Source organism: Poecilia formosa, unplaced genomic scaffold, assembly GCF_000485575.1.
Source record: "Poecilia formosa unplaced genomic scaffold, Poecilia_formosa-5.1.2 Scaffold45, whole genome shotgun sequence".
In the NCBI taxonomy this organism is placed as follows: domain Eukaryota; kingdom Metazoa; phylum Chordata; class Actinopteri; order Cyprinodontiformes; family Poeciliidae; genus Poecilia; species Poecilia formosa.
The window spans coordinates 2,983,957-2,995,351 of NW_006799984.1; the positions used below are offsets into that span (position 1 = coordinate 2,983,957).

Below are 11,395 nucleotides of genomic sequence, written 5' to 3' on the forward strand. Positions count from 1 at the left end.
GGAGCGGAGGACCAACTTTCATAGGAGTTGCATACAAGAATATCTGCAGAGTAGGAGTAGGAAAGGAATGTTTAATTGGAGATAATGACAGATCTTGGGCTTTAAATTGTCATGAGTCTAAATTTGGTCACAACAACATTTGGACCCCCATCTCAGGTCCAGTTTCCTCCAGAGTCGGAGTGTACCTGGACCACAGAGCAGGTATTCTGTCCTTCTACAGCGTCTCTGAATCCATGACTCTGATCCACAGAGTCCAGACCAGATTCACTGAACTGGTGCTGGCCGGGGTTTATGTTTATAACACTGGATGCTCTGCAGAGTTCTGTAAACCCAACTAGATTTTCTCTCTTGATGGTTGAGCAGGGTTCATTATTCTGGTGTCTGTACTACTGTTTTGTTTCTGATGTTTCTGGTTAAATGCATTTCTCCCTGTTGAGGAGCCAGAAAGGAAACCACTGCTGATGGTTTCTTTCATTCTAATATGACATAAGTATTTCTCCACGAGAAAATATAAACTTCTCTGGGATCTAGTAGTTTTGCTTTAATATTTCTATTGAGCTATTAGGATGTTGTTGTTTAAATCAGTTGAGATTGGAATGAACTGAATTTACTTCACGTTGTTTTATTCATTGTGATTCAAAGAAGAAAGTGAAACTACAGTAAACTTAGAACTGATGCTGTTTTCTTATAAATCTTTATATCAATATCAGTAAAATTAAATGTCTGTTGTGTCTCTTTGGTTTTTTTTCAATAAAACAAGTTAATTACAGAGAAATTTTGACTTATTTTTCTTCATTTTTACAATAAACTGAGTTTTATCATCTAAAGAGCAGAAACATTTCCTTCAGAAGGTTTCAGGTGATGCTGGAGAAGAAAAGATCCACATCTAATGTATAAAGCAACAATCTGACCTGAGTTAAAATGGATTACATTTATCTTTAAGATCAAGTTCCCGTCCTGGAAAGTTGTGCCAGTCTACGCTGAGATGGATGGATGATTGGATGTATGACTGCATGAATGTATGGATGGATGGATGAGAAACGACTGGTTGGTTGGTTGATGGATGATGGATGGATGAATGAATAGAAGACTTGGGTGATTGGTTGGTTGGTTGGTTGATGGATAAGAAGATATACAAACGGATAGTTGGATGGATGGACCAATCATTTGGGCCAGTCATTGAACCGTTGATTATTTTGTTGGATGGAAATCTGGATAAATTGGTGGCATCAACTAACGGTTTGATTGATGGATGGATGGATGGATGGATGGATGGATGGATGGATGGATGGATGGATGGATGGAAGACTTGGGTGATTGGTTGGTTGTTCTGGATGGATAGTTAGATGAATGGATGAATCGATGGATGGACGGAGGGAAAATGGATGACTAGTTGGATGGAAGAATCATTGATTAGATAGAATCACCAAAGGAAAATCTTAAAACTTTGACAGAAAACATGGAGAACTGTTGATCAAAGAAAGAAAACCCAGTTAATCAGAAGAAATATGGAAAGAAATGACTCAAAACCTTTCCCCAGTCCCGTATATTGAGTAAGCAACGTACACAAGGTCATAAGAAGTAAAAATATTATATATATGCACATTTGCTGAGTCTCTACAAAGACATTCTTGGTTAAAATTTATAAATTTTACTAACAAATGTGTCAAAATAAACATTACAAGAAGTAAAGTACACATCACTTACGTAGCATTAAGATTTTAGTGGGTGGAGATGTTGGAGCCTCTGGATCTGGAGACAAAAACAAGAATGAAGAATAAGTTAATTCACCTCCTGAAGGTTTATTTCACTTTAATATTGCTAACTTCTTATAGATGCAAACCCTTGCAGTCCTGAATGTTGAGCCCGTCCATGATTTGGATGTCGTCCACCGCTATGTGGCCTGTGGTGCGTCTGTCTGCGATTCCCTCCACCAACACCTGGAAACAGCAGCAAACAGGAAGCTCAATCATCAAATAAACAGGCTTTTTAAATGGTGTTTAATGGCCTTCTTAAAGAGGCTCTTTGGCTGTTTACTGCATTTGGGATGTAGACGTTTTAAATTTACATTTAACATCTTTCAGCTCTTTCAACTGCTATTCATCAAATCCAAGTAGAACTAACACCCAAAAAGCTCCACAACATATTTTTTTAATTGGTTGATTATCTATACATGTGCACATATATATGGAACAGGGTTTTATTTTAATATTATAGATGTAAAGTTAGTCAAAATTGCTGTCTTTACTCTTTACATTCATTTTGTTCAGGTAAAAAGTTATTTTCTCCTGACATTTACTGCTGTTAGTGGCTTCTGGCAGTTGGTGGTTACCATAGCAACCGGCAACTGTCAGCTCCTCCCCCTTTTTCTGCTGCTGTCCTGTAACTGTGATAGTATTATTATTATTATTATTATTAGGATCAGCTCTGTGTCTGGTTTTTTACAAGTCTTATATTTTAACATATTTTAGACAAATTTAATCATATGCAAAGTTTCATGTGTAATTTTGCCATGATTTATATGTGTTTTTAACTGTTATCATAATTATAGCTGCACATTTTAGCTGTGGTTAATTTAACAACTAGTAGCTGCTGTCAACTGTTCATTTTGAACCATTATAGTTTTTTTTAGGGTTATTTATTGCATTTTATTTAAAGTATAAGGACAGAAGCTGCTGGACTGATGATAACCAAAAACTTGATTTTCTCTTTTGTTAGAATAAATTCAGCATCATATGCTTTACTTTGTTTTAACATTAAAAAAAACTTCACTCTGAAGGTGTGACGGCTTTTATTTTCACGATCAATTACATGTACACTGCAAAAAGACAAAATCTAACCAAGTATTTTTGGTCTAGTTTCTAGTGCAAATATCTTAATATGTGTGAATTAAGACAAAACTAACTCATAAGAATCTTCTCAGCAAGATATAGGAGCTTGTTTCATGTCAATAATCCCTTAATATTGGTTGAAAAAGTCAGTGAAATGTCAATGGAATGAGATATTTTTCACATATTTCAAGTTAAAATGATTTCTTCCAATGGTTGATAATTTATCTCACAACTAGTACATTTTCATCAATATTTAGGAATTAATGACTTAACACAAACTCTTATTTTGTGCTGAAAAGTTTCTTTTGAGTTAGTTTAGTCTTTTTTCAATTGTACCAAGATAAACCAAAAACACTAGATAAGTTTGTTTTTTGCAGTGTAGAGGAAACCCTGAATGTCTGTAAAAAAGACTCGGTTAATAAATTTTGCTTCTCATGCTCGTTTCTGATCCAAATGTCAGTCCATCCATAAGTTAATTATGTTGTAACTGACAGAAACGTCTCTGGCTGAGCCTCTTTCTGTTACTGTCAACACAAACCCGCCATTTTGAATCCATTTTTCTCAGCTGATCCAGACGCTCCTTACCTGATACGAGAGTCTTGTTTGAGGAAGTAAGACACGGCCTTCCCTCCATCTGCTGCCCTGATGGCCGCTCTTCGTCCACAGGACCTGGCCCTCGTCATCGTCGTCGTGGCGATAGCTGATGCGCAGCGCCCCTCCGCGCTCGCCGGCCATCTGGTACCAGAAGGACATGCAGAGGCTGGCGTCCGGCGTGGTGATGGATAAGCTGGCCAGCCGGGCCACCTTCTCCTCCCCGCTCTGCTCCTCTCCGGGCTTACTGGGTGTGATTGTGTCCGTCAGCTGCATGTAGATGAAGTTCCCTGAACCGCCTGCAGGGGGCAGCAAAACATAAACCATGGCAGACAGAGATGAGCTCCTGAAAAGCCTTCATGAATGAAACATGCAAGTTTTTTTCCTTCATATTTCTCAGTGAGAAAGACGCGCTTTATAAAAAGCCCACAAAGCTCTCAAGGGTGTTCTGGTCAATGAGTCTTTTCACTTTCCGAATATCTGCCTCAAACACTCCGAAGACATCAAGGACTTCACAAGGTTTTTCAGGGAAAACAAAGGATTGGGTATCAGGAGAAAGTCAGCCCTGCCGTCACAAAGAGCTCATTTTTTTACTTGTGATCTGGTTAAGTCAAAGAATCAAGGAGAAATCATTCATTTCGGCGCTGCTGTCGCCTCCACACAAACATCCATCAAACCCATCCAATGGAGAAGAAGGCCAGAGAGGTGAAGCATGCTGATGGATTTCTTTGTTGAGATGTTTTTCAGAAAAAAAGTCGAACACTTCAAGGTTGTTCCATCGCTTAGAGAAATGTTTAAAAGCTGCGAACTTCTGAAGGTTTGCTCTGTTCAACATCCTGCTTATTACCAGGAGTTATAAATCTCTGGATTTCTTAAAGCTCACAGCTGCTTTAGAGAGACATGATGGAAGATTTTATAGGAAAATCTCTCTTATTGTGGAAGTTATTGTCATCATATGTAATTTATGATAACTATATTATCATAAATAACTTCAACTGATTTTAACCAGGATAGATTTTCAATCCACACATGGCTAAAATTACACATAAAGCCTCAACTATTTACATTTTAAAAAGTAAAACATTTCCCATTTATCCACAGTTTTCATTCCTCGCTGTTGGTTTTTATTTTTTAAGCAGTTGTGAGGAACATTAGCGAAACCTTAAACTGCTGCTGCACAGGTTACTCAATAGGTTGTTGCTAGGTAACCAAAGAATGAGAGAGTTGCTAGGTAACCAAAGAATGGAGAAAGTTGCTAGGTAACCAAAGAGTGGAGAGAGTTGCTAGGTAACCAAAGTGTGGAGAGAGTTGCTAGGTAACCAAAGTGTGGAGAGAGTTGCTAGGTAACCAAAGAATGAGAGAGTTAGTTGATTCCACCAACCTTGCTTAGCTAGCTGTGAGATGTTGAGTGGCTAAAGACTTTCATAGGCCTACATCTCCCAGAATGCTGTGCGGTTCTGGATTGGAGTTCACTGAACGTATTATCTGTTGACATTGATCACGTATCTATTGGCAAATATATAACATCACCAATTTATTGCTTAACTCAATGTGAAGGTAACCTTTTAACTCTCAAAAAGTAACCTGTTAGATTCAGTTAAATATGTTGTTGGTCATGCGAAACAAAAGGTTCAAGAAATAAACGTGAAAGCTTTATTGTAGTAAACCTCATATTCAAGAAAGAAAGTTCTGGAAAGGAAAACTGCCAATGTGGAACCAAAGAAAACACACTGTAAGTTCTGGGGAAGCACTCTCTAATTTCTGGAAAGCAACCTGTATTTTCAGAAAACAGATAGTTTCAGAAAAGTATTAAGTTATAGAGAGTGACACATAAAGTTCTGGAAAGTAATCTGTAAGTTAGTTACACAAACATACGCTGTAGGTCCTGGGAAAGCAAGCTCTGGGATAGCAACATGCAGATTACAGAAAGTCATCAAACGTTTCAGAAAACCGGTAGCTGAAGAAAAGTTTGATTCAAGTTCTAGAAAGTAACCCGTAAGTCACACAGAAGTCCTCTGTAGGTTCTGAGAAAACACCCTGTAAACTCTGGGATAGTTCCATATGGTTTATGGTTAAAGTTTCAAAGTGTAAGCTCTGTGTTCCAGAAAGTAAACTTTACGCTCTGGAAAGTAACTCTCGTGTTGTTCGCATTGATTATTGGTCAATTGGTCACTTTGAAAACGTGATTTTTACACCAAGATTCTATCTTGATCACCAATGAAAAGTTTTAAAGATTTAATTGAATGTGAATAGTTAATAATTTCACCGCAGAAAAACTGGTTCAAATAAATCATTAAAAACCTAAAATTACTATATCTGTCCATGATGAGCGTAAACGCCAGACCAGAACTGCTTTTATGTGACGACGGAAAAAGTAATGCTGTTGTTTTTCTGCTGTATTGGGAATAAAATGTGTTATTTAAAGATTTTATGAACATGCTTTGCTCAGCAGAGTCCCACGGCTCGTTCCAGGAGGATGCTTCATCCTGGAATAAACTTTATTATTATTATTATTTATGTGTGGCCTACCTGTGTGGTCGAGCGTGGGGCCTCTGTGGACAGCCAGAGCCTCGCTGCTCTGGATGAACCACTCGGCTCCTGAGCCGCTGTCCTTGGTCCAACCGCATAACGACGAGAAGTCGAAGTTACAGGCAAACCAAACGTAAGCTGGAAGACAAAACAACTTTTTCAGAACAAAAAACCATTAAAGTCAATGTTTGAATCTAAACATTGACTGAGTAAGACTGTCATAAACTTTACTGGACGACAGAAGTTATTGCTACAAACGATAACGTTGTTGTTTTGAGACCATTTTAATGGTAATGGCATAATAATGGAAGATAAATAAACTTTAAATTCTAATGAACATTTAACACTGGAGTTGGAAAACATTTTAAATATCCAAAATAAATAAGCAAAACAACAAAAGCAACAAATGAAATTAATTATGACGTCTCTGTAAACAAAATTGTCCTTCAAAAAAGGCCAGACTGAAAACTTTATCATCCAGTTTTTGGTAAATAAATGGAAATTATTGGGCTTGTTTGAACTCATCATATAATTAAGTGATTTTTGTAATATATCCAAACTTTTTGCCATTTTGGCCAAAATTGTCGACTCAAAAGTTGTCGTGGTTCAAAGAAAACAACCTGAAATCAAGCAAATACAGTAGCTGGATGTTTAAGACGATCTATTAGAGTCTTAGATAGAAAAAATGACTAAATTTCCACTAAAAACGCAGAAATTTTGTGATAAATTTCAGAAATTTACTACTCCTTTAATTTTGCAGTTTTGCAGTGGTAGAAGAAAGATGTTTGGTTTTAATTTATTTTGGGCTTGATTGAATAAATTTATTTTCAGTAACAAGAACAGGATTTGAGTCGCTTTCTTTCAAAACTCTTGATATATTTAGCTGCTGACTTTTCAGTAAAAGTCCCTGAATAAACTTGGCTTAATTTTTTGTTAAAACTTAGTTATAAAACACAAATACTTTATGTCACACTTTACATTTTCCTACGTAAGACAATAATGTTGGTAACCATTTTTACCCTGGTTACAAATTAAAAGTCTCCATCTGCATCTATAGGCCAAATTTGTATCACTACATGGGCCATAAAAGGCCCTTGGACCACACTTTGAACACCCTTGATTTATTGCTTATTGCGTACCTTACATACCATCTCTGATACAGGAAAATGAACAGTTTTGTTGATGAACTTCACTTTCTTTTTGTTGGTTTTCAAACATTTAAAATGCACCAAAGCTTTGAGGAAACACCAAGTGATCTTCATAAAAAGCAGCTCTGAAAGAAAACCTTAAGGAGTTGATTATCCTTCTGCTGAATCCCAAGTATTTTATTAACTAATGAGCTCCCTCTCTCAAACAAAGCTCCTCCATCTGCTCCAGTAAAACCTTACAGGAAGCCAAGGCAGGGATTACTAGAAGCTTCCTGGAGCCAAGCATCATATAGTAACTTTATTAAGTTGAATACTCCAGTCTCACGCTGTGTTTACCAACTCGTTTAATTCTCTCAGGTTGAGAATGCCTCAGGATTTTGTGGCATCTCTATTAAAAACACGTGCACTCAGTTGTGTGTATTTATTCTCCAGAAGAAACGCTCCAACCAGCGACGGGTATTGCAGGATACCGCCATGTTTGAAACAGGTTGAAAACCTCCAAAGAGGTAGATTAGCTAGTAGCAACAGTAGCTAATCTACCACAGCAATCACTTATTAATAATCTCAAAATAAACATCAAGCCTAAAAACATAAAACCGTCAGTTTTGTTGAATCCTGCTTTATCAAGCGGCGTTGTTGTCAGTTGCTATGGCAACCAGTCTGTGTGTAGCGTAGCTGACACAGGAAGTGAGAAATGTGTGGTTTTCTGGATTTTTTTCTGTTTTGCTGTGGTGAACTGCACTGAATTAATAATACCTACATGTTTCAGGTGTCATTTTGTCAACATAAACGTTTTACTGCGGCAGCGCAGCTAGTAAAAAATAAAATCGCCTTTCTGCCATCCAGACGCAAAATCTCCTTATTGTTGAAATGTGCTTTATAAATAAGCTTGACCTAATATTTCCTACTCCCTAAAGCAGCCTCTAAGTTGTGAAAAGTAAATGGTAATGTCTTTGAAAGTAAAGTGTGTCGCTACCAGAGAAACAAAGCACCACTTTTAGGAAGAGTCCCCAAATAAAAAGAGTGACAACAGATTGGGAGCAGGCTGGGTTCATGCATGTGTTTGGGATGAGACGGACGGGAGGAATCTCTGTCCGCTGCTGCTCTGGCAGTGGAGAGGCGCCAGCAGTTTAACCGCAGCATTCAGATGCATTCAGCAGTCTGTGTGAATTGGACATGTTTTTTTTTTCCAGGCTAATAGGATGCAGAGACGACTGTGGAGCTGCACTGGCAGACCCCAAACTGCCTTCCTGTGATGCTTCGGCTCGGCTAATTGAGACCCAGGAGGCTTTTATTCTTCCTCTGCAGGAGGAATCCTCCCTCCATTCTTCTCTTTTATTACGACTCTCCTTTTTTCTTTCTGTTTGTTTTTTCCTCCAGTCTGGCTTCTATAACTTCTTAACTTTTTCCACAAAATTCCTTCAGTTTGGGCCACAAAATTTGGTGTGTTCAAGGGAGATGAGAACTTTTACAAGGCTCTCCAGTGGTTAAATGTAAGTATTAACATTTTCACACTACCAGTTTTCCTTTTTTTGTTACGTTAGCTCTGATTTGTGCTTTTTGTTGACTTTTGCTCAGAATTTTTTGGATTAACAATCATTTCTGGACAAATGTTCCCCAATGGTTTTGGATGCTGGAAGGATTTTTGGACTGTTTCTAGGATGCGTAACCATGGCAACAGGGTGTTTTTACAACAGCTGATTAGCATCTGAAATGGTTAAACATAACCTGAACCATGAACAGAGAGCAGAAGAAGAAAGAGGAACCAGCTCTAACATCCTTCATATCCCCTACTCCAACATCTCTCATATGAAGAGTTTTCCTTCATCACCAAACTTATAATATAAGACAAATAAATCTAAGCAACTTTAGTGATTAAATTTATTTGGCAAACCTTTGAAAATCATAAACTTTGAGCAGATTTCGTCATTTAATATATATTTTTTAGCTTTTGTTAAATAAATGATGTAACTCGACCTGCGATGTGACAGATTTTATAGGACAGACTTTGTAAACATGGGGGAACGTTTTGGAGAATATCCTCACCTGGAAAGTCGACCTTGGGGTCGGGGGTCATGACGACTCCTGTTACAGACAGATGGGACAGTCAGGGTTAGGTCAAAGGTCAGGGAGGCACGTCCCAACCACACACACGTCAACACAAACACAAAATACCCGTACCTTAACAAAAAAACAGAACATAATAATTCAGTTTCCTAATAAAAGCCTCTAAAACTTAATGGTCAGAATAATCTGATGGTTAAATTCATAATTTAGACCAAAATAAATGTTTTAAACTTCAATATATGTTGCTCATTATGCTGTTCAAAAACATATAAGCTGCAGATTTTCCTTCATAATTTGAGGCTTAGAGGAAAAAATTAAGTCCAACTAAAGAAGTGAGAGTTTGATTTCATAGTTATTTATATAATAATATATATTATTTATATAGCGCCAATTCACAACAAATGTTGTCTAAGTGCACTTAGAAACAAATTAAATCATTCATACATTCCAATTCATCCTAGTTATCACACAGAACAAAAAGCTCAATTAATTATTCAATTAATTATCTAAGTTTTTAGAGAGAAATAAAAATCTGCAAATATTTAAAAGAGCAGCTCTAAAAGGGAAAGTTGTGTTTTTTAACAGTATAATTATTTAACTATTTCATATATGAAAAATAGAAAACATACATTAAGCAAACATTGAAAATCCCCAAACCAAAATCAATACATAGTGTGTAAAATAAAATAAAATAAAATTCAGCTAAAAAATGAAAATTAAAACAATAACAACAATAAAAGAAGAACACATATTAAAAACACTGAGTACTAAAAAACTAATGCCTAGATAAAGAGTCACTCTCGTATTAATAAATATTAGTTATGAATTAATATCTATATTATTAATATTTGATTCCACCGATCCAAAGCTGCATGAATGTGTCCCATGTTTCCCTACATTTATTGGCCTTTCCTCTGACCACGCATGTTAATTCCTCTCACCAAAGCGTTCGTCGTAGACCAGCGTGTTCTCCGTTTCCTCGTCGGAGTCCTGTTCCCTTTCCAGGCACTCCGGACACGACACGGTGGTGGGGAGCGTGGTCGGCGCTGCGGTGGTGGCGCCGAACGTGGTCATGGGCGGCATGGTGGACGGCGCGGTGGTGGGGGGAGGCCCTGTCGTGGTTTTCTCTGAAAAAACAAATTAAAAACTTATCAAACTTTCTACAAAAGACTAAATGTGAAGCGTTGAACAGGATCAGGTTGACAAAAACTTTCACAAATGTGTTTTTTTATGGAGCAGAAGTCACAAAATGTCTCACATTTACTTCAGTGTGCATCCTGTAAGATTTGGAAAGTAAACCGTAAACTAGAGCTGAAACAATTAACCGCGATTAATCGATTATGAATCAAATAATTTAGAAATCGATTAATCGCTGGCTTAAGTAAATATACAAAATATATACATTTTACATTTAAGATGAATAAAAAGTTCTTTATCAAGTGGCAGTTTTAGATTCATCTGGTTCAAATGGAATAAAAACTCTTATTAAGCATCTTCAGCCATCCAATTATTAATTGATTAATAAAATAATCAGCAGATTAGCCCTAAACTGTACTGATGTTAAGTAAAGCAGGAAAGACTGAAGTTTTTATATGTAAATGTCAGTTTTTTAGCTGCAGATGCATCTTCTGCAAGCCTTCACTAAAGATATTATTGCGTTTTAGACAATAAAATGTTTATTTTCTTATTTTAAAAAGTATTATTTATTTGTATCTTAATGTATTTCTAATACTGATGGCAATATAACGTGTTGTTGACACCTGGAAGGGAAATGGCTGAAGTTAGTGCTTTAGCATTAGCAGGACTAATGTTTATAGTTAGTGCTTTAGGGTTAGCTCATTAGTTAGCAGTGGTTGTTAGCTACCTCTAACTTACAAATTTACATCTATGCTCTAGAATGTTAGTTCCTGTAAACCGTTTGGGGTTAAAAATGTGATATATGAGCTGAAGAACACGTAAGCTGCAGAACCTATGCGGTAAGTTCTGGGAAAGTATTGGGTAAGTTCTAGAAAGTAACATGTCGTAGCAACATCGTAGACCCAACACTGGGATAACTAGGATTTTGCAGATTTTCTAGATTATAAGAAAGATTTCTAGTTTTCAAATTCTTTCAGGCTCAGTTGAACAAATTTATTCTCAATTAAAAAAAAAACTTGGGTCACTTTCTTCCAAAGCGCTTCCTATACTTAAGTGAATAAATTACATAAAAGCTGATTTGGATGCAGAAAT

At 36.8% G+C, this 11,395-nt stretch overlaps 1 protein-coding gene across 1 annotated transcript in view; it reads right to left on the reverse strand.

The window, feature by feature from the left end:
- LOC103138022 (neuropilin-1a-like) overlaps positions 1-10,291 on the reverse strand; it is a 19,386-nt gene extending 9,095 nt beyond the window's left edge. Inside the window, exons 1-6 of the mRNA XM_007552084.2 lie at positions 10,108-10,291; positions 9,146-9,184; positions 5,952-6,089; positions 3,417-3,721; positions 1,844-1,940; positions 1,708-1,752 (exon numbers count right to left, since the gene is read on the reverse strand). Of these exons, the coding sequence (XP_007552146.1) occupies positions 1,708-1,752; positions 1,844-1,940; positions 3,417-3,721; positions 5,952-6,089; positions 9,146-9,184; positions 10,108-10,249 (766 nt within the window). The 5' untranslated portion in view covers positions 10,250-10,291. The remainder of the gene's footprint in view (positions 1-1,707; positions 1,753-1,843; positions 1,941-3,416; positions 3,722-5,951; positions 6,090-9,145; positions 9,185-10,107) is intronic.
- Between the last annotated feature and the right edge of the window lie 1,104 nt (positions 10,292-11,395).